This window comes from Geotrypetes seraphini, chromosome 2 (assembly GCF_902459505.1).
Source record: "Geotrypetes seraphini chromosome 2, aGeoSer1.1, whole genome shotgun sequence".
Taxonomy (NCBI): Eukaryota; Metazoa; Chordata; class Amphibia; order Gymnophiona; family Dermophiidae; genus Geotrypetes; species Geotrypetes seraphini.
The window spans coordinates 351,306,828-351,331,300 of record NC_047085.1 but is presented as its reverse complement, the minus strand read 5'-3'; the positions used below and the strand labels follow the sequence as shown (position 1 = coordinate 351,331,300).

General features: G+C 41.9%; 1 protein-coding gene across 1 annotated transcript in view; it reads left to right on the top strand.

Annotated features, from left to right (window-relative positions):
* ADCY1 (adenylate cyclase 1) overlaps positions 1 to 24,473 on the top strand; it is a 562,816-nt gene that overhangs the window by 376,863 nt on the left and 161,480 nt on the right. Inside the window, exon 9 of the mRNA XM_033930390.1 lies at positions 18,627 to 18,821. Within this exon, the coding sequence (XP_033786281.1) occupies positions 18,627 to 18,821 (195 nt within the window). The remainder of the gene's footprint in view (positions 1 to 18,626; positions 18,822 to 24,473) is intronic.

Genomic DNA, 24,473 nt, shown 5'->3' with positions numbered 1-24,473 from the left:
GATGTACTGGCTGGGGAATTCATAAATAGACTGGGGAATCCAGGACCTTCAACAACAACTTGACTAATTGAAAGCTCACTAGAACTCTGTATGATATCTCACTGTATAACTATGCATTTGCTGTTTCTCCCATACTGTTTCTTTTTCAGCTTACTATATGAGGGGGACGAGTTTCCAAGCATCAGAGACGTGCTCTGCCTTCCTGTACCCTAGTGCTACAGGATGGGTCTCTGTATTGGGGGGGAAGTTCAGGAACAGGGGATTAAGGGGAGGGTGGGGGGGATATTGGTAAGGGAGGGAAAGAACACACATGTTGATTGTTATGTATTGTTAGATTTATCCTCTTATGTAGTACATCTAAGAGAATTCATCGCATTGTGCGGGTTCAGGAAAAGACTGAGCGCTGAAGATCCCTCAGGTGTAGGCTGGGCGCCTGGGGTTCTCCTGTTAATAATGTTGCGATATGCATGTACCTCAGGTTATGATGAGCGGTAGGACGCTAAGAATATTGTCCTGGAATGTAGGGGGAATAACATCACCTATGAAAAGGTCTAAGATCCTTGCCAGATTGAAACATCACAAGGCAGATCTTGCTTGTATTCAGGAAACACGGCTGACTGTGACCGAACATGCCAAATTACAACGAGGGTGGGTGGGACAGATTTGTTCGGCTTCCTCCCCTAATAAACATGCAGGGGTGGCACTACTGGTGCGTAGAGGATTTCAAGGGAAGGTGGAACAAATATATGCTGACCCTATGGGGAGATCCTTGCTTTGTAGGGTGACCACATCAGATCAGAAATTTCATCTTCTGATGGTATATGGCCCTAATAATTATGATCATAAATTTTTCCAGGGTTTGGTTAAACTGGGCCAACTTGACCCAACAATATCATTACTACTTTTGGGGGATTTTAACCAGGTCATGGACCCGGTACAGGACCGTACTGGACCGGGAATGAATCTTCCCTCAGCACCGCACAAAGGCATGCCTTATTTGTGTGACGCCCTAGACTTGGTGGACCCCTGGAGGTTATTGCACCCTCGAGAGAAAGATTTTACACATCAATCCCGGGCCCACCAATCTTTTTCCAGAATAGATTACATATTAGCGTCCACTTCCTTCTTTTCTCATGTTGAGACAGCTGAAATTGGTCCTATCTCTATATCTGACCACTGTCCGATATGGCTGGATCTGTTTACTGGGACATCTCAGAATTTGGGAGGGTGGCGGTTCCCTTCTTATTTAATTGACAATCAAGAATTTAAAAATTATTTAATGGAAAAATGGGACGACTATTTACGCTTTAATGCTCAACATAGAGACACACCCCTTCTGTTCTGGGAGGCGGCCAAATCAGTCCTTAGGGGAGATATTATATCCTATGTAGTGGCCCACAGAAAGAGGTTGGCACAGGGCATCATACATTTAGAGCGGCAATGCTTACTTCTCAAAAAACGACACCTAGCACATCCGACGCCCCGCTCAAATGAACAATTGACATCAGCACAGATTGCACTGAACGCCTTGATTCATGAACGCACAAAAAAACATCTATACTTCACACAACACAAATATTATAGATACGGGAACAAACAGGGCAGATTGCTTGCCGCTCTCACTAAATTGAGAAGGCCAGATAGGTATATTTCTTGTCTACATATGCCGGATGGCACGAAAGTGACGAAAACAGGGGAAATATCGGAAAAATTTTTTAGTTATTATAAAAGATTTTACACCTCGGTGGAGGATGTTGGGGGACCCGACTCTGTGGATTTTCTGGAGGATGCGGGAATGCCCAAATTGACATCCACTATGCGTGACACACTAAATAGACCTATCCAGGGGAAGGAAATACAATTAGCGATAAAACAACTAAGAAACAGAACATCCCCGGGCCCTGATGGGTTTACTCCGGAGTTTTACAAACTCCTATTATCGCAATTATGTGGACCTTTAGAGGCATATTATCACGCAGCAGACGAGGGGGGAACGTTTCCGGAGGGATCCAATCATGCATACATTACACTAATTCCGAAACATGGGAAACGAGAAACGGATATAGAATCATACAGACCAATATCCCTACTAAATGTAGACATTAAAATTTTAGACAAAGTATTGTCCAATAGGTTGGCGACACTGCTTCCTCAATTGATTGTCCCAGAGCAGGTAGGCTTTGTAAAGCAACGACATTCGGTCCTAAATGTTCGGAGATTATTGACGGCTGTACACAGAGCTCAACTAGAGAGACAGGAGGGAATATTAGTAAGCCTAGATGCGGCGAAAGCCTTTGACAAGGTTAACTGGAAATACCTATTTTCAGTGTTATCCTATATGGGAATTACAGGTTGGTTTTCCGACATGATTAGGTTATTATACACATCACCCACAGCTAGCATATTGGTAAACGGGACACGGACTCCTTCGTTCCCGATATCACGGGGAACGAGACAGGGTAGTCCTCTCTCCCCTTTGTTATTCTTGCTATATTTAGACCCATTTCTGAGAACACTGCAGAAGGATGATGGCTTGCAGGGTCTCCCGGAAGGGAACTCTCAATTGCGTGTACTGGCGTATGCTGATGACATGCTACTGACATTGGCTGACCCTCAGGCCTCTCTGACCAGAGCTTTAGCGATACTGGATGAATTTAGTCTATATTCAGGAATGGTTCTCAATTTTCAAAAATCCTTGGTACTTCCATTATCTCGAGATGTCCCAAATAATTGGAGGGGACCGTTTCCATTGCAATGGGCAACCACGTCACTGTCCTACTTAGGAATACAAATACCTATGAATCTTAATAGTTTATATTCATTGAATGTCCTACCGCTCATCGCTATTACGAGACAGAAATTGTCAATTTGGAGGGACTTTCCTATATCATTAATGGGTAAAATTGCATTATACAACATGGTGATGCTGCCCCAGTGGCTATATATATTTCAAATGCTCCCACTCTTGTTGTCCTCTAAACATGAGAAAGAAATTAGGAAATGCTTAACATCATACTTGTGGAATGGTAAAAAGGCAAGAATTTCCCTGTCGATTCTGATGCTGCCAAAGCAACAGGGAGGAATGGGACTGCATAACCTCCGAATGTTCTCTCAGGCGTGCCAAATGCGCCACTTGAATGACTGGTTCAGAGGGACGAGCCATTTTTCGGCTACCCCCGCGGAACTGACATTATGCTACCCATATCACTTCAGCTACTTATTGCACACCTTACGGATTCCAGGGGGACCGCCACCAGTTGGCAAGCTATTATTTCAACCGCTGCGTCAGGTGTGGAGGCGTTTATGCAGACAATTAAAGATAAATCCAATAGCCACAGCCTACTTGCCGTTTATAGATAACAACGATTTTCCACCTGGGACATCTAGATTTCCTACTTCGGTGTGGAGAACTTCTCATCTACAATATATTTCACAGGTGGTAACAGCACAGGGACTGGTGCCATCATTCACTGTTATGATGGCTGAATATAACTGGACTTCTAGGGACTGGTTAGCTTATGCCCAGATGACATCTTACGTTAAATCTCTACCACCGGCAGGACTTACAAGTCATAGTCAGGAAGCTATCTCGGAAGCGCTATGCCTGACGGCCCAGACTCATATCCCATTGAAATTCCATTTACGTTTTTTGAGAGAGAGTTTGGAGCCCATTTCCTATGACAAGTATGCGGCCCGTTGGTCAGGGGATTTACCTTGTGAGGTGACTGGACAGCATATCCAACAGGGTCTTCAAGCTATCTTTAAAATAACGGGACAAGTGACCCTTATTGAATTGAATTATAAATTCTACCTACGCCTCTACAGAGCACCGACATATTTGTATCGTGCTAAAATCAGTGCTACGGACACGTGTGCTAAATGTGCCCAACCAGGAGCTTCTTTGGGTCACCAATTTTGGACTTGCCCCTTGGTACAGGGCTTCTGGAAACAGCTACAGCAACACATCACTTCAATGTGGCACCATGGCTATGTTAATGGTCCGGAATTGTTATTCTCAATGGACTCCATTCCTCGGATATCCCCGAAAGGTTTTCGAGGTTTCATGACCCGAACATTCCTCTTGGGTAAGAAAACAATATTACACTGTTGGATAACATCAGATCCGCCGACAGTATCACTCTGGAGAATCTTGATGCTTCGTCAAGCATCAATGGAGCGACTATCCTTGGCTTCATTGGATACCCCTACAGGACGAACATTTAGCTCTATTTGGGAACCATTCTGGCTAACACTGACTCATAAAGCTCGAAGTAATCTATTGAACCCGTAACAATTGGACTGATGGAGGATGGAATCTTGTTCCTTTAGGAGGTTGGGGGGGTGGGGGGAAGAGGGCAGGGAGGGGGAGGAGGGGGGACTCTACTTGTTTGAAATGATATCTGCTGTTAACTTTGTTTGATATTAACTCCAATAAACATATTTCAACATAAATTCTAGCACCCGTTAATGTAACGGGCTTAACGACTAGTATATATATATATATATATACTTAAAAGAAAAATAGAATTCAGATAGCCAATTTAAGCTGCATTAGACACATTTTAAATTCTTTACACAACTTAGAAAAAAAACAAAGCCTCTATCATTTCAAAGTTCCTTAGAGAGCACTGGTACATAGGAGGGCTGTACACTCATTTGATAAAAACATGAGAAGTATCAACAACATTTCCCCTGTTATTTCTTGCCATTTTAAATCCAAAATGAAAGGAAACATTTCATTATTTTCCTGCCATCAACTGCTCAATAATTCATGCTGTTTATGAATAGGAATTGCACATTATCGAGTAACAGGGTATGCTGTTGGAGTTATAGGGTGCACACTTGGATCAAATAATGCATACCCTTGCACCATAGAGCATACTATTGACAATGTTAAAAATAAAAACGCTAAACAAAATGAAGAATTCTATAATCGACACAGGAAACTAAAGAAAATGAACATTTTTTTTCTTATACACGGCACCAGGACTACTGTAAGATAATAAAAGAAGAAAGCAGAAAATAAAATGTCAAATTTCATTCCTTACTACAATTTAGTTGGCAGCTCAAATAAACACGAGGAAGACCACAGAAAATAGGAAGTAAGAAAATTATATATGCAGTCTACATATACGGTAGATATAATTCTTCAAGGTCAAGCAGGAGATAATATACTCACATGTGGATGATGTCACTGACAGATCCTGATGTGGATACTGCTCACTGTTCTGTAACTTCTAGAAGCCTTTGGCAGGCCATCACACATACATGCTTTCCTGCCTGCCTGAGTCATATAGGACCCATAGTTTCACTTTCTCCGCAGAGCTGAGAAGATTCGTCTTCTACCTCTGGGGGAAATGTGTTGTTATGTTTTTCTCTCACAGATATTTTTTGCCTGCCTGCCTTTTGGTTTTAGTACCAAGTAGTGTGGTACGCTCTTTTTTTTTTTTTCATTTCTATTCTCTCTCCTATTTTTCTGTTAGCTTTTCAGCACTTTTTCAATTCTTTAATTTGTTCATGGTTTGCGCGACTGTAAGCCTGAGCTCCAAATTGGTTCTTAAATAAAACTGTTTTCCACAATTAAGCCATTTAATTTGTTGAGGCTATTTTTCCCATAATGTCCCAGAAACCTGCCAGTGGGTTTAAGTGGTGGACAGATTGTGCCAGGACAATGTTTGTGACCGACTCACATGGCATAAACCTAAAGTGTCTTGTCCCTGACCACAAGTCCTCTAATTGTTTTCCTTGGGCTCAGATGCAGAAGAGAACACACACAAAAAAAAATAGTGAGGCCCTATGCTGCATGAGGGGCTTTTTGGCATGCAGAAGTCCAGGCCATCAACATCCGCATAAAAGACATCAGTCCCCATGGCTTCTGAAGCTGCACAATTCTGGAGATGCATCGACATCAAAGAGGTCTCCCTGTGCTGCAATATCAGATTTCAGTATCACTTGGCTGGGCTGAGCGTCCTTGGACTCAACTCTGCAGATCTGCATGGATTCTACTTCATCCACATGATCTCTGAAGGACTCCAGTCCTCCTCAAAACATAGTACCAGGAATTTTGAGGCACTGGTATCACTGGTACCAAAGAAGCATTAGTGCTGTGGAAGCAGTGCCAATGCACCAGTCTCCCCGAAGCCGGAATCCCACCTCCAACTCAACATCCTTGCAGACCATTTCCACACCAGTATCTTCCCTGTCTTTACTGATGCCTGCCCTCAAGAAGCAGCACTGGGTCATGTTTCAAGTGGAACTGGATAGTATCCTGAATCGGCACAATACTAATTTATTAAGGGGTATCGGCACCAACTTATGGTACCATTCCAGCTCATCTTGGAAACCCATGTACTGCCTGTCGGACATTCATTGATGTTTGTGCCTCTCCAGCACCAGACTGATGTGTTGTTTCTTTACAGTCCATTGGAGAGGAAATGACCCTGAAGTCCAGGAGAGGATCTGCACCTCGGTGCTTTCATCCAGAGCCTGGCTGTATATCCAGTAGACTGAGGCAGGCACAGCTAGAGGGCTTCTTGAAGGAGAAATCCCTTAGCATCCCTTCAGATCCCTCCCCACCACAAGAAAGGAGAAAGCCTATCCCAGAGAAACTCTCATTTGTAGATTTTTTTACAATGTCCTGGAAGCAGGTGCTTGTAGATATTGTGTGGATGACTATTTGTAGTTTTTTGTTTTGTTTTGTTTTTTTAGAGAAATGGCAGAGGCCATTCCATTTAAGTTGGAGGTCAAGAGTGAACCCAAGGTTAAGATGTTAAACATGCACCTATGAAGCACCTCCTAAGGAAGCTGTGAAAATGTCTGTTCACAACATCCTTAAAGATGCACAGATGAACCTGTGCAGGTTGTCCCTAAGAAGGCAAACTCCATGTATAGAGTCCAGAAGGCTCCAGAGTTTGAGAAGCCACTGCTTCTACCCCATTCCATGGTGGTTGAATCCACTCATAAAAGAGCCAGAAGCTCAAGAACTCATGCCTCTGCATTCTCTGGTAGGGATGCTTGCACTCTAGAATCATTTGGGGAATAGGGTTTTCAGGGCTCGATGCTCATTTCTTACATCCAGTCCTATCAGCTTTCCTCCATATGTGGGGCACTTAGCGGACCCTTGCTTCTCAGTAGTGTCAGGCCACAGGGAATCTTGAGCACCGGAGTTAGCTTAGTCGTTTATCTGGTGGACAATTTAAACCAATTTGCCTCTGGGACTCTCATTCCAAATTTCTCCACCACAGAAGATTCTGATCACAGATGTATTCAGTCTAGGATGAGAATTTCATGTAGAAGGGCTTCACATTCTGGGACATTGGTTTTCTCAGGAAAATTAGCTTCACATTAGTCTTCTGGGCTGTCGAACCAAATTGTTCTAAACTAAACAGGCAGTTAGCTTGCCGTGTATTATGTCATCAAACAAGATCCTTGTGGCAGGAGACAGTCAAGATGTGACATTGGGTCACCAGCCACAGCATGGTTCTCCAAGTCACATATCTGGTGGGGAAAGTCGACAGTCTAGCAGACAGTCTGGATAGGGTAATATAACCACTTGAGTGCCTGCAAGATCTTTTGAGAGAGGAACACCCACCTCAGTGAATCTTTTTGCAACTCATCTCAACAGAAAGTTCAGACTCAGATTACAGCAGGCTAGTGTTGGATAGAAACATGATGGCAGATAAAAGCCAAATGGACCATCTACTCTGCCCATCCACAGCATTTACTATCTCTTCCTCTCCCTAAGAGATCCCATGTTCCTGTCACATGCTTTCTTGAATTCAGACACAGGTGTTTTTTTTTATCTCCACCACCACTACAGGGAAACAATTCCATGCATCTACCACCTTTTCTTCAAAAAAGTATTTCCTTAGTTTATGCCTGAACACAACACCTCTTAACTTCATCTTATGCCCTCTAATGCTGGAGTTTTCCTTCATTTGAAAAAGGCTCACCTCCTATACTTTAATGCCATGGAGATATTTAAGTTCCTCTATTATATCCCTTTTCTCCCACCTCTCTTCCAGAGTATATTGAGGCCTATAAGTCTTGTCCCTAAACGCTTTATGACAAAGACCACTAACCAACTTTGTAGCAGCCCTCTGGATGAATTCATCCTATTTATATCTTTTTGAAGATGCAGTCTCCACAAGTGCATACAGTATTCCAAACGGGGCCTCACCAATGACTTTTTCAAATAGCACTATCACCTCCTTTTTTCTACTGGCCATTCTTCTCCCTATGCACCCAAGCATCCTACTGGCTTTAACCATCGCTTTTTCTACCTGTTTTGCATCTTGAGATCATCAGCCATAATCACAGCCAAGCTCCACTCTTCTTTTATAAACAGAAGTATTTCACCCCTATACTATACTGTCATCTTGGATTTTGCAGTCCAAGTGCATGACCTGCAATTTTTAGCGTTAAGTTTTAGTTGCCAATTTATGGACCATTCTCCAAGCTTAACTAGATCCCTCCTCATGTAATCCACATTCTAAGGAGTGTCTACTCTATTACAGAGTTTGGTATCATCTGTAAAAAAACAAACTACCCTACTCAATTGAGTGATGGCCTTATGTATGCATTTCCTCCAATCCTTCTAATAGGGCAAACTGTGCTGAAAATCAAGCAGGACTGGTGAACCATGATTCTTATTGTGCCTTACTGGCCAAGGCAGATCTAGTTCTCTCTTCTTCTGGAGTTGTCCTTCCAAGAACCAAGGAGATTTAAATGTTTCCCAACTCTCATCACATAGAAGAAAAGGTCTCTTCTGCATCCCAGCTTGACCCTCACAGCTTGGATGTTGAGAGTGTATAATTTGCATACCTTCAACTGTCTGAAGGTGTCTCTAGAATCCTACTGGCATCTTGGAAAGATTCCAACAAGAAGTGTTATACTCTTAAGTGGAATCGGTTTGCCATCTAATGTGAGGGCAGGTCCCCTAGATCCTCTCTCTTGTCCTAAAAATAAAAAAATTAAAAAACTGCTTAAGTACCTTCTACACCTCTCTGAGTGTGGTTTTAAAACCAACACTGTAAGGGTTCATCTCAGTGCAATTGGTGTTTGCCATCACCATATAAAAAGTAAGCCCATCTCTATATATCCTGTAGTTGTTCATGAGAGGTTTGCTATTGACAAAACTCCCCCATCAAACCTCCGACTGTGTAATGGGACTTAACATCATCTTCACCTAGCTACTAGATTGCTGACCTCTGAAGTACCTGGCCTGGAAAGTCTTGTTTTTAGTGGCTATCACTTCAGCTCACAGGGTCAGTGAGCTGTAGGCCCTAGTAGATGATCCATCTTACACAAAGTTTTACCATAACAGTTCTCTACACAAATCATGAGTTGCTTCCTAAGGTATTGTCAGAGTTCTGTCTTAATCAGTCACTCATCTTACCAACATTTTTCCCCAAACCTCTGCCCATCAAATACCATGGACTACAAGCAAGCCTCAGCCTTCTAGCTGGAGTGGACTATAGCCCAAAAACAGTCCAACCATCTCTTTGTTTCTTTTGACCCAAACAGGATGGGGCAGCCATCGGTAAATGCACTTTATCCAATTGGCTAGCAGACTGCATCTCTTTCACTTATGCCCAGGCTGAGCTGACTTTGAAGGCTCATGTTATGGCTCACAATGTCAGACCTATGGCTATGTTGGTAGTCCATTTAAGGACCACTTCCATTGAAGAGATTTTCAGAGCTTCAATGTGATATTCAGTCAACATATTCACATCTCATTGCCTTGAGCAGAATATCCAACACAATAGTTGGTGTGGTCTGACAGTTGTGCAGAATTTGTTTGGAGTATAGAATACAACTCCATCCTCCTAGGCCCATTCTTTTCCATTCTAGGCTGCACCTTCACAAAAGGCCTGTTTATTTGGTACTGTTATTAGTTATGGTTGGCCTTTCCATTGCAAATCCCTATTGACCGTTGTTTGTTGTTTTCAGTGAGCCTGGTAGCTAGTGATTCCCACATGTGAGTATACTCTATCCTGCTTGTTATCAGAGAAAGCAAAGTTACTTGTCTGTAGCAGGTATTCTCTGAAGATAGCAGGACATGCATTCTCACTTACATTTTCACCTACCCTAAGAGTCACATTTTTTATGCTTTTTATCCAACTGTAGATCCCGCATGACTCTGGCAGGCAGGAAGGAAGGCACAAGTGCACATACACGGTGGAAGCCTGCCTAAAGCTTTAAGAACTTTCAGAATGTTGGGCAACATTTGCACCAGAGATCTATCGGTGATATCACCCACATGTTCTGCTGTCCTTGGAGATCACCAGCTACAGGTGAGTAACTTTGCTTTATAGAGATAGATATAAATAGCAATAGATATAAATAGATACCTATAATCTATCTATCATAGATATGTTTATATGATATATATAAATATAGGTTCATAAATACTGTATATCTATAAGAGAGATATATGAATATCTATATTAAATATATGAGAGCTTGGTCTATATCTGGTTTAGGCTCAGGTTGCTTTTATTTGATAAACAGCTTAGAGAAAACCATCAAAGTAGGGTGCAATAATAATATAAAAATAGGGACATATGTCTGAAAGGAACTCAAAAAAAGAGAAGTAAAAGCACTGCTGATCTACTACTACTATTAATTATTTCTAAAGCGCTACCAGACATACGCAGTGCTATACAGAGTCACCAAGAAGAAGAAAACAGTCCCTGCTCGAAAGAGCTTACAATCTAAACAGCCAAGACAGACAAACAGGTTGTCATGGATACAGTGAAGGGGAACGGTTAATCAGCTGGCTGGGTTGGAGGGCAGAGAAGTAGGGTTAAGGATTGAAAGCTATATCAAAAAGGTGGGTTTTCAGTCTGCTTTTAAATAAGGGAAGGGGCTTGACGGACAAACTCGGGTAATTTATTCCAAGCATAGGGGGCAGCTTGATGAAAGGAACAAAGTCTGGGATTAGCAGTGGAGGAGAAGGGTAACGTTAAGAGTGACTTATCTGAGTAACGGAGTTCTCTGGGAGGTATATAAAGAGAGAGAAGCGAGGAGAGATATTAAGGGGAAGCAGAATGAACACACTTGTAGGTCAGCAATAGAAGCTTCAACTATATGCGAAGGTGGATAGGGAGTCAGTGATGTATCTTAAGGAGAGGAATGACATGAGCATAGTGAGGTTGGTAGAAGATGAGTCTTGCAGCAGAGGCCAGAATCGAAGACACACGTAGGGCTGGATTAATGAACAGGCCTAGTAGGCATGTTCCTAGGGCACCAAAATAGTCAGGGGGGCCCGCAAAAGGACAACTTACCAATATGCCAATTTTTTTTTCAGATGGCAACGAGCCCCCATCCGACAATGATGACAACACTGACAACAATGACAACCCCCCTCGTATCGACGGACAGCAACACGGCCTTCCGCCAGTATCAAAGGCAATGCGGCCAATGCAGCTCCAAGAAGGTCCCACAATGAAAGTGTCTGCCGGTCCATCCCCCTCCTACGTCACTTACTTCTTCCAGCAGACGCAGTCATCGCGGGATCTTTATGGAGCTGAGCCGGCCGTGTTGCCATTGATGCCGGCGGGTGGCTGCGTTGATGTCCATCAATCTCAGGGGGACTGGCCTGGGGGCTGGCATTGTCATCGTTGTCAGGTGGTGGTCCGTTACCGTGGGGGGGGGGGGGTTCCATTGCTGTGTGGAAAAGGTGGTGAAGGGAGAGAAAGGGGGCAGATGTTGATGGAATTGGAGTGCAGGGAAAGGGGGAAAACATATGGGGAAGGATACTGGATGAAATTGGGTTGGAGGGAAAGAAAGGGGGCTGATGCTGATGGAATTGGTGTGCAGGAAAAGGCAGAAGGTTACTGGATGGAATTGGGTTGGAGGAAAAGAAAGGGGGCTAATGATGATGGAATTGGTAGCAGGGAAAGGGGGAAACATAAGGGGAAGGATACTGGATGGAATTGGGTTGTAGGTAAAGAAAGGGGGCTGATGATGGAAGTGGAGGAAGGGAGAGGAGAGAATGAAATGCCAGACCATGGGAGAGGGAATGGAAGAAGAGGAGAAAAGAGAGATGCCAGACCATTGGAGGAGGAAATGGAAGATGATGGATGCCAGACCAATGGGGGTGAAGTGAAAGATGGAAGGGGGAGGCATACAGTTTCTGGAAGTGGCACAGAAAAGAAGATGAAAGGAAGAGAGTGACAAGAAGATGAGGAAAGCAGAAACTAGAGAAGACAAAGGTAGAAAAAAATTTTATATATATATATTTTTTTTTTTTTGCTTTAGGGGACATGCATCGCTGTTTCTGTGGTGTTGCATTCTTGGTGGTTTTATTTAACATTTGTTTACATATTTCTATTTTATCCCCCCTTTTACAAAACTGTAGAGCATTTTTTTAGTGCTGGCCATGGCTAAAAACCATACTACAGTTTTGTAAAAGGGGGAGAGGTTAGTTTGTGATTACATATTCCATACTAGGTGAAGGTGTTTTCTGTGACCTGTTTGTATGAAAGACATGGTTTTTTGTTAGTGTTGACTAGCCTTGTTTGGCGAAATGCATCAGGCATGGTTCTTGGGAGCATCTCGAATTAACCTGATTTGAATCTCCTTATTTTCTGTCAATCTTCTTTTGTTTCATGTTGGATTCTTCGGTGGACTGCTTGCCTTGTTGTTTCATTGCAAGTTAACATACATGGAGTGGAATGTACTAGAAGAATTACAGATTTGGTTGTGTATACATTGTGACAGAGCCGGTACCTGTGGTTTCCGGAGGTCCGGTCTCTGCTCACTTTAGCGCAACTCCGGCGTGCTTCCTGTGAAGGAAGGAAGTCCTGCTGGCTCACATTCACATTCCAGGCATGCAATCAAAAAGGCAAAAAGAGTCAATTTTACTGTTCATACAATATCCACTTTATTCAGTGGTATGTTGGTGGGAGTTATTCCCCACTTAGTCCAAACTTTAAGCAACCAAAAATCAATCTCTTCAAAGTAAATGGAAAAGGAGAAAAGAAAAAAGAAATAAAAAGAAATAGAGTTGGTCCCACAGGATTGGGTTCCAACTCCTACCTTCAGTCAGGCAATTCAGGTAAGTAAAAATAAACACCAAACAGAACTAAAGTGCCACTGCCTTTACCTTTAGCTAGGTAAAGAAACCTATTAGCACTCTCACTAATTCTGGGCACAAGCCCTGCAGTTATTATGGCTTGGCTCCAACCAACTCAGAAGTTGTTGGTGGGGGGAGGGGAGTAAACGAATCCACTACTTAATTTTCTGATTCTCAGAATGCCACTAATGGCCCCACTAACCCAACCTGGATGGTCAGTGAATTCTCCCCCTGGTTTACTTCCCTCACTCACATTTAAGTGAGTCACAATCAAGGCCAGTTTAACTTAACTGCAAACAAAGATTTGAAAAAAAAACAAAACGTGTTTTTTTTTTTTTCCTAGTTAAGGCAGCACAAGTCCCATTCAACTTCCAATAGACAGCACATTTTCTTAGCAAGACACTATCACACAGAGTATGCTAACGAACCCCAAACTTCCCAGCCCTGCCACTTAGCTTTACTCCATTAGGATATCTTCAGGCAGGCTAGGAGTTTCCACACAGTCCATGGGTTCTGGCAGTGCTAGCTGGTTGGCAAAAGGGTCAGCGTCTGCCTCCTGTATTTCGATGTCCTCACACCCAGGAGCACAATCAGGGGAGACCCTTTCCTGATCTGGCCCAGGAAAAACTGAACTCCTTCTCCTCAGGGCAGCCTCAAAAGTATTCAAACGAACACGCCCTGCTTTCTGAGGGGGAGGAGTTGCTTGCAAAGTTTGCCTAGCTTGTCTCGGCTTCCTCGTTATTTGTTTCAGCTGGGAGTATGCAGAGGGAGGGAGGTTCCTCTGGGGCTCTTCTGAGCTGTTCTGCTCCCCCTCCTCTACTCCCTGCAGATCAGACAGATCTGTATTTCTCCCTATGGCTGGTCACAAACCTATCCCCGTGGTTAGCTCGCTGAATGGCTGGACAGGGTTTAGTCACAGGCATATCTGGTACAAGCGGAGCTACAGGGGTAGGATTGTGACAACATACATATGGGTTACATTTGGTTGATGCAGAGCGAGGCAGTTGAGAGGCGTTATAAACTTGGTTATTAATATAGACTTATATTTCGGATAGTATTACTGCTTTACAAATATTTGAACACTTTTATATATGCATGGAAAGGGTTCAGAGTTAAAGTCCTGGGTAAGTAGGTGGGAAGGGAAGGAAGGGGGATTTGTTCAGAGATGTTTGGGGGTTGCATAGAAGAAAAATTGTGCACTGGTATGCTAATCTTTGCTTGTTTTGAATAAAAAAAAAAGAAATACAAGTAGAAATAATGAAGTAAATAAGAAAACAGATAAATGGGGGTGGGATATAGGCGGGGTAGGGGCGGGGCAGGGCCAGGAGGCCCAGTGTACTTGTGTGCCTGGGGGCCCTAGAAGAATTAATCCTGCCCTGCCCACACGAAAACCTCTCTGATTGGGATGAAGAATTGCACTCTTCTCAAGGAAAGGAGTTCAAAACCCATTATCAGAGATTCCACAGTTTTAGAAATAAGAGGAAGATGCTCTATAGGCCAGTAGTTTTCAACCACTTCCCTACTCAGATAAAGAACTTTCTGTTGTGGTCTGATGGTTTCTATCTTCCATTTATGAGAAAACATGTTCCCAAGCATCAAACTATCACAAATCATTCTAAAAATAAAAGAGAAAGAAAGCTTATTTATGTTGGGAGTCACTTTAATCAGATGCATTTGTAACAAATAGCTCTACAATGAAAAAAAAAAAAATCCATGGAGTCAGGACAAAAGATTGATTTGTTCAGAGAGCAGATTATAAAGCAGTGCTAATTATCTCTGAAATGCCAGTTCAATTAAAACAGATGTGCTTTATCAAGCCAGTGACAACAGAATGTCACAGGAATTTCAGAGCTGGTTATGCTTGTTCACCTCGGATCTCTGGAGGATGAATAGTGCCGAAAGACTGAACACAAACTATTATAAAAACTAATAGCTGGTACTAACAGAGAAGATGATGTTTGTCACAGTCTGGAAATGTGTATTGAGTTCACAGGAGGGAGGGCCACCATTACTGTCTCTACTAATTTCATTCATTAAGCCTATACACATTCCTACATACCTTTTATTCAGCTCTGGGGCCTCTCATAATCGAATATACAGTATATTACTCTGTTTTAAGTCCAGTCTGGAGAGAAGACACAGTTGTGTATTTCCTACTATCCTATGAAAATGATTTTAATACTTTAATTTTGGGAAAGTTCGGAAAACTAGTAGAAAGTGACAGTCTATTTTTCCTCTGCCATAATTCACTAAGAGTCCTTTTACCAAGCTGCACTAAGAAATTGGTTTAGTGCATTCTCACATGGCCCCATTCCATCCACTAAGCCCATTTCTAGAGCGGACATCTAATGGGGCTTTTTGGCTATTTCTTTTATTTCTGGCTGTACACTAATGTTAGCATTCTGTAGTGCACAGCCATTTAAAAATTTACTGCATCCATACCTATTCTCCGCTCCCGAAAAGCCACAATTAAAAAAAAAAAAGTAAAAATAAATAACATGCACTTAATGCACCCGGATGGTAAAATTAACACAGAAAGCTTTAGCATGTCCTGCATTAGACATCAGTTTGTGCCTAATGTACCTTAGTAAAAGGCCCTATATGATATGAAGAGATTTGCCGAAGGTGGTTTACAGTAGGTACTGCTTGACATAAAACTTACATAGAGCATAGCAACAGTAAAATGATAAAAATATATGAATAAATGCTTTGATTCAGTAATCATGGAGATGGCAAATTGAATCTTAGTAATAGGAGTAATATGATACGATATTAGAAATACTATCCAGTCTCAATTATCTGATCTTTGCTAATCCAACCATCTGACATATCTGAAAGACAACCAGTGATGTTGTTGCATTGCTGTTAAGAAGCATATGGGCTTTTCTTTCCATTTTCCAGCATAGCTCAGAGGGACGTTTTGTACCTGAGACAATTTTTTTTGTGGCCCGCAACCTGGCTTGTACTGTAAAACAGCACTGCCGTGTCCTGGGAACACTGTAATTTGGCAGGCAGATACCATATCCTCAACATCTGAGTCATCCATGTTGTGCTCTAAGGGCCTATGATAGACAGAGACCCTGAGCTTCCTGCCAGGATCACAACTTGAGCTGATAAGATTCTGGAGCATAGTGAGTTTTATGCTCCTTTTCTGCAACATTTTAATAGGTAATACTGCATACTACAGTACTGTATTTTTATTGTCAAAATATTTTTATTGAGCTCAACAAGAAGAAACAAAAACAAGAGAGAATACAAAGAACAAGCTCACAATTTTTCAAAGAAATCAGAACAAACTGCAACCCCCCCAACCCAATCCCCCAGACAATCCCCCCCCCACACACACACTTTTCCCCAGATCCTCCTTCGGGCAACAGACTATAGCATGAACCACCAATGAAATCAGGTACAAAACTCAGCCATAGATAAAAATGGAGAATAAAAACCAAAATATCAACAGTTCAGTAGGCAGCTACGAGCCAGGGGAGTCATGGTGTTCCAGAAGGGCTCCCATATATGCTGAAAGGAGCATTCACGAAGGGAAGAAAAATCCAGCACGTCTCGGCATTCTCACATCAGGAGCGTGACCATACGACACACCAAAGGGAGTAATCAGGCGCTTCCACCTCCAACCACTTGAGTAGAATGCATTTCAGAGCCACAAGAACAGTCCATCTGAGGAAAGCAGCAGTCCCACTTCTGCGAGGAAAATAATGGAGAGACGCACCAAAAAGAAACAATGGAGAACATTGTACAGTAACATGCCAGAGACGCTCCACAAACAAAAATATATCTTCCCAGAATGAAGTACTGTATTTTTATTTTTCCCCTTCAGACCTGTAGAGTATCACTTCAGAAATACCCAGTCAAAAAAGGAAAAAAGTTGTTTTGTCTATACAGCATAAACGTGGCACTTTAAAATGAATTGACAAGGGTTAACCATCTCAAAAATTGCAACAGAACTAGGAGTGAGGAAAGTAACACTTATTGACTAGAAAAGGCAATGCAGTGAACTGGAGAAATGGAGCTCAAAATGGGCCTCTACTTTTTCATTGAATACCAGAAAAAATGTGAATATGAGAAGGTCAATGATGTACAAGTGCAGGCTATATTTATTGTACCAAATATTAATGCAGTTGCTGATATCACCTTATTACAAACCAACATGGTCCATGTTTCAGAGAACACACCTTTTTCGGGGGTCCTAATGAATAAAAATAATAAACCTAAGAAAATGCAAATAATGCATCATAAATACAAAATGGTGTGCATAAAGTGATAAAGTGATACCCTTTATGGGTTGATAAGCAAGTAATATAATACTTGAGTAAGTGCAAATAGTGTGAAAAAAAACCGCAGGTTGCATGAGGTCAAGTTATTATATGTGAAATAGAAAGTGAACAGGTATACTTAAGTGATCTGAAGTACAGGAGAAAAGGGAAACAAGGAGAAAAAAGACAGATGTATAGAACAATAAAGGTTCTAATGTGCTGATGTCCATTCGAGTGTGTATGAACATTCAGGTGTATATAAAAGCTGCATGCTCAATGTGAATCACAGTATGAACCACAATAGGATGAGTGAAGTGGGCATAGGGCAGGGATCTCAAAGTCCCTCCTTGAGGGCCACAATCCAGTCGGGTTTTCAGGATTTCCCCAATGAATATGCATTGAAAGCAGTGCATGCGCTGAGATCTCATGCATATTCATTGAGGAAATCCTGAAAACCCGACTGGATTGCGGCCCTCAAGGAGGGACTTTGAGACCCCTGGCATAGGGGAACCTACCATGGTTGATAAGGTTTAGAATTAACCGCAATAAAAATTCAGCACCCCCTTGTTGAATGAAATTTTATAGTCATACTTGAGTGATAAATGGTCTAGACTCTGGAATAAATTGAAGGAAAAAAAAAATCATACTTGGTCCTTATGGATGTGTATTTGTTAGTGGAATTTCACTTAACTGCCTTGACAAATTAATGCATGCATAATCTAGCACATGTTAACCTACAACTTACTACACATAAAGTTGATTTAAATTCGTTAAAATATTCTAGCATCCATTAAAACATTTTCATGATCTATAAAGTTTCAAATGAGCTAAAATGTCCAAAAAAGGGAACAAAGTCTGAAAATGGTCTGAGATTCACTCAAATTATTTTTCTCATTCACATTCATTTTGCTCACCTGTCATTAAACTATTATACAAGTGATAAAAAAGAGCAAAATGAAAGTCTCAGGTTGGTTCTCTCAGTAGCTAACATTAAGAGACACTAGATATCAGCATCTGACCAAAAATCATCTTAAATCCTAATTTAGCAGTTGAATACACAAATAAATGATTTTACCTAATAACCTGAGCTGTTATACCCCACAAGGCTTCAAGCAACATTTTATAAACAAACCATATGCCTCATTTTTACAAACTGATTGCTGAAAGTCCTCTTTAGCATAACCTTTCAACAACACATCCAGGTAAGGCAAAAAGTATTTTCTGAATGTCAACATATTGATTTGTAATACCAATTGCTTTTATCTGTGCTGCAGAGGAGAGCATTAAGGACAGCCTCTGAAAAACTCAGGAACCGTTCTTCCTTTTCTACAAACATAATCCAGAACACTCCAGGAACTCGAGTAAACCGATACATCGGTCGATTGATAGAGGCTCGACAAACCGAGTCAGAGATGGCAGACTTGCATTTCATTACCCTAAAGTACAAACATATTGAACGTGAACAAAAAGTGAGTATCAGTGCTGGTAACTGTAATTTCTCAAGTTATGTTACAAAGGGGCTCATTTTCAAAAGAGGAAAATGTCTAAAAATGGCATAAAGTGGCTTTTGGATGTTTTATTTGCTAAAATGTCCAAATTGCCATTTTCAAAACACATTTTTAGGCAGTTTTCTATGTTTGTCTGAAGTACGTCTAAATCTCAAGAGGCATGTTGGGGATGTATTTTGGTCGGGAATAGGGCGGACTTATGATTTTGTCCTGAACATTTCTTTCTACAATGTTCCATTATTGTAGAGAAACTTCCAGAACAAAATGTAGATGTTTAAGACCTATTTCAATAATGAATAAATGCCAAAAAGGTAGCCAAAGTGACTAGATCATTGCTGGAGCCATGATGGCATGGCCTCTCCTTATTTTCCCAATATTCACTGACTCCCTCCCATCCCACAAAGATGTGAACAAAACAGTACATACCATCCTGTATGACAGCTTCAGATGTTATGGCCAGTCCTATTAGAGCAGTAAGCGGGTATCTGGAGTAGCCTAGTGGTCGGTGCAGTGGACTGCAGAGAAGGGGACCCAGGCTCACATCCCAGTCTTAACTAGTTCACTTGTGGTGGAAAGTGTAAGCCCACCCAAAATACTACTGTACTAACAATAAGTGACACCTGCAGACATAAGGGCTATTGGGGAGATATACAGTTGGGTACAGTAGGCTGTGGGTGAGTTTTTGGAGGGCTCACCATACAATGTAAGTGGATTATGGTGAGATATATGTACCTGGAACCTTTTATTTGAAGTTCACTGCAGTGTCTCCTAGGGTACCATACTGATCTGCTGGAATGTCTTTGTGACTAGTCTGCTAGGAATGCTGGCCCCTACTATGTCCCAGTGATTGGATTTTGTGCATTTTTTACTTGAACTTAGAACATAAGAACATAAGAACATAAGAAGCGCCATCTCCGGATCAGACCTTCGGTCCATCAAGTCCGGCGATCCGCACACGCGGAGGCCCTGCTAGGTATTCGCCTGGCTTATTTTATAGCCAACCATATCTTTATATGCCTATCTCAAGGAGATATGCATCTAGTTTGCTTTTGAAACCTAGGACTGTCGATTCCGCAATAATCTCCCCTGGGAGAGTATTCCAGATGTCAACCACTCTCTGTGTGAAGCAGAACTTCCTGACATTGGTCCTGAACTTGCCCCCCCTTAGCTTCATTTCATGTCCTCTTGTCCGTGTCAAATTGGACATTGTAAATAATCTTCTCTGCTCTATTTTGTCAATTCCTTTCAGTATTTTGAAGGTCTCGATCATATCCCCACGCAGTCTCCTTTTCTCAAGGGAGAACAATCCCAGTGTTTTAAGTCGATCCTCATATTCCAGTTTCTCCATACCCTTCACTAGTTTAGTTGCTCGTCTCTGCACCCTCTCCAGCAGTTTTATATCCTTCTTTAGGTAGGGAGACCAATGTTGGACGCAGTATTCCAAGTGGGGTCTGACCATTGCCCTATAAAGCGGCATTATAACTTTCTCCGATCTACTCGAGATTCCTTTCTTTATCATGCCCAACATTCTATTTGCCTTATTTGCCGCTGCCACGCATTGTGCCGACGGCTTCAGGGTCCTATCTATCAGTACACCCAGATCTCTTTCTTGTTCACTTTTCCCCAGAGTTGCACCTGACATTCTGTACTCGTATTCCTTATTTTTACTGCCTAAATGCATTACCTTGCATTTCTCCACGTTGAACTTCATCTGCCATTTCTCCGCCCATTTTTCTAACCGACACAAATCGCTCTGGAGTTCCTCACTGTCCTCCTGCGATCTGATTGCCCGGCAGAGTTTTGTGTCGTCTGCAAACTTGATGATCTCACTGGATTTTTATTTGTTTTTTTTAATTATTAAAAAAGATAAACACACTGAACAAGTAGAATCTCATATAGCAAAAATATGATAAATGTGTAGAATTCAAATGATACCATAATAGAACATGCAAACAACTTAGCATAACACCAATGAAATGCCAATTAAGCACATTTTATAACATTCAAATAACATAAATACGACAATAATGTTGTTCCCACAATACAATGAAACATCTTAATATATAGTCGGTGGTGTACCTAGGGTATGTGACACCCGGGGCCCATCATTTTTTACACCCCCCCTCCCCAGCCCACCATTTATTGAAACACCCCCCCCCCCCCCGAGCCCATCATTTTTTTACACACACCCCTGCCCTTGGTATGCCACTGCTACAGTTCGAAAAAGGCTAAGAAGCCAGCGGGAGCGGCAAAAGCCTCCTTTAAGGAACACCCTCCCGATCTGGCTCTATCCCGCCCCCTTCGTGATGCCTCCGGACAGCGTTCTCAGCCATTGGTCGACCTTGCCTGGGTTGCACGAAGGGGGCGGGATAGAGCCAGATTGGGAGGGTGTTCCTTAAAGGATGCTTTTGCCGCTCCTGCTGGCTTCTTAGCCTTTTTCTTGGCCGCGGGGGTGGACCGGCAGCCACGCTGAAGTGCAGGTCCCAGGAGGTTTCAGACCCGGCCGGCTGTGCACCCCCCAGGGCGTGCACCCGGGGCGGTTCGCCCCTCCCCGCCCTTTTTACGCCACTGTATATAGCCAAGGGGTCAAGTGCAGATGTATAGATGGAGATAAGATGGGTAGTACAAAGTCAATTGGGATAAGTAGATGGGTGGCTAAACTGAAAACAAGTTATACATACAGTTAAATAAGATATAAGCACGGATCTAAGTTACAGGGTGTGAAGCAAGCTGGTCCTGGTATGGAGAGAATGGATAGTCATTACATATATTAAAGGGCTGGGAGAAGAGCCAGAGTTTCACCTGCATTCTGAAGTAGTAGTCATCTTGAGTTAAATGTTGCCCTTGTAGAGTAAATTCCAGAGTCTGGGAGCTAATCCTGAGAAGGCTCGCTAGCAGATATTACATCATGCAATTTCTTTTGATGAGGCTACGTATCGTGATGCTCCTTGAGAGGACTTTAGAGGTTTCAAAAGTGTGTAGAGGGCTAACTTATTCTACTCCATTTTGTCTAAGGAGCTTGAAAATCAAACACAGAGTTTTAAATTTAGACCTCTAATGTACTGGTAACCAGTGTTGTTTTTGGCAGGAATGGTGTGATGTGGTCACGCCACTTGCAGCCTTCTATTCGTCATGCTGCACCATTCTGAATTAATGGAGCTGGTGCAAACTTTTTTTTTTATTTGGCCAACGTGATGGCATTACAGTAGTCCAGCCATGATGTTATAGCATGGATTTCAATGATTAGACTTGTCTTTTCTATATATGGAGAGAGATTTTGTATCTGCTGGAGGTGATAGAAACAATTTTTAAAGGTTGTTTGACTTTGCGGAATCGAAGTAAGCAATGACTCTAGCAGTATCCCAAGATTCCTGACCTGTGATTTTGGAAGAAGTTCATATCTCCCAAAATTTATTTGTCCAATTGTGTTAACTGCAAAATATTAGAGCATTCTTCTGATGTTTTAGATCACTTCTCATGTTCACTCTCTTCGGGGTGTCTACTCTGTTGCAAATTTTTAAGTCATCTGCAAAAAGGCAAACTTTTCTTTCTAACTATTTGGAAATATTGCCAACAAATATCAAATAGAACTGGCTCTCGTTCTGATCTCTGAGATTCTCCACCACTCATCTTTCTTTCCTCCAAGTGAATTCCACTTAATACCACCCTTGATCGTCAGTCAACCAATTTCTAATGTTCATCACCACTTTGAATTCTAACTTGAACCTGCTCAGATCATTCTTAAGCACCCTAGGAAGAACCGTTTTGAAGACTTTGCTGAAAAACAATAAGACTCACATATGTCTTTAATATAATTCTCTAGTCACATAGTCAAAGAAATCAACCAATTAGATTCAATTGGCATGATTTTCCAGGAGTAAAACCAATTTTCCAGTGCTGAATTTTGAGCACCATTTACTAAATTCAGCCATGTATGCATATGGGGTAGATTCTGTAAAGGACACCTAATTGTAGGCATCCACGAATTGGACGTCCATCGGCTTAGGCATCCAAATAACGTGGATAATAAGCCCAATTAATGACTAGCAAACATTAAATGGAACTTAGACGTCCAAACACTGGCCGTGATTCTACAAATAGACGTCCACAATTTTGTGGATGCCCATCAGAAAAAGCTGCACCTAAAAAGTAGGCATGGTTTAAGTGTGGCGTGAGAGAGGCTCCGATGTGGATGTCTCTAGTGTGATTAGCATATTTTTGAGCGCCCGAGTGCATCTACCTAACACCTACATTGTAGGCGATTGAAAAGCAGGTCTAGTTTTGAGCGTGACTTGAGCGGTAGATAGACATGAGTTAGGTAGGTGGGTCTTAGGTGGGATCTCCTAAGGTATGATCTCCTAAGGTATCATATTACATGTCAGGAGGAGGCACCTGAATGGAAGCTTCTGTGGCTGAATGGGTAAAAGCCCTGTTTTCATTTTCCAAAGGGCATGAGTTCAAATCCCAAATATGGTCGGCTCCCCCAGCACATATTCCTATTTTATTAGCGGCATTCTACCTTTCAGGTGTACCTTGATGATTTCACAATGAGGTTACCATTGTGCAGCTGGAGACGTCCATTTGCTCTGAACTAGAAGCCATGGTGAGGTCTATATCTCTTTTTTCTGTTCTTAACCTTTTGGAAATAAAGTTATCTATGCCATATATATATATTTTATTTTATTATTTTTTTTTTCAATGAGCCTTGCTTGCTTAATGCAGCTTTTTCAAGACTTTGCACATTGCAGCACTCTTTACTCAGAAAAAGATAAGTTTTTTAAGTAAGCAATTTAAAGATATCTTTTTCATGAGCTGTGCTTGTTAATGGATCTTTTCCTATAATTAGCGAATACCATTGCTGTTTGCCCACAAAAATAGAAGCTTAGCGGATATACACAGAATAACATTTAAGCACATCCATTTAGGCCAAGGAAAACCAGGCCTAGAAACTTGTGTCTAAGTTGTGCATGGATCGGGTGTATTCTATAACAGTGTGTGTAACATTTAGGAATGCCCAAAATCTGCCTATGGTCCTCCTTGGCCATGCTTCTTTTTGAGATATGCACACTAAAACTGATGTGCAGCACTTTATAGAATGCACCTACCAAGCTGTGCATGTATCTTCTAATTAGTGGTAATTAGCATCAATTATAAGGTATTAATTGCCAATTAGCAATGCTGATTGGTCTTGTTAAACAATTAAATTGTGCACACAAATCGACTGTGTTCATCAATTTCCACACAAACAAAAGGTTGACCCTTGATGCTCCACAGAAATAAAAATCCAACAAGAGCAAACAACTCTGTGAAGAGGATGATGTTCAAGATGCAGGCTTTATTAAAAATACCATCCAATAATCCACATGAAGAAATATCTGGGACCCAAACCATTGGGAACTTTGGACCCAACACTGTCCATGTTTCGACAGAAACTGTCTTCCTCAGGGGTTTCTGAAGGTCCTGATACAAAGGTTTGTGGATCAAAGGCTAAAAACAATCGTAAGTGAAACTCTGCGCCAATGAGAAGTCCCTTGATAGTCCTTCCTCATGTTTTCCACACCTAGCAAAGCTTCAGGAATGGTCTGAAATTTGGCAGCTAAGATTTAATGCTAA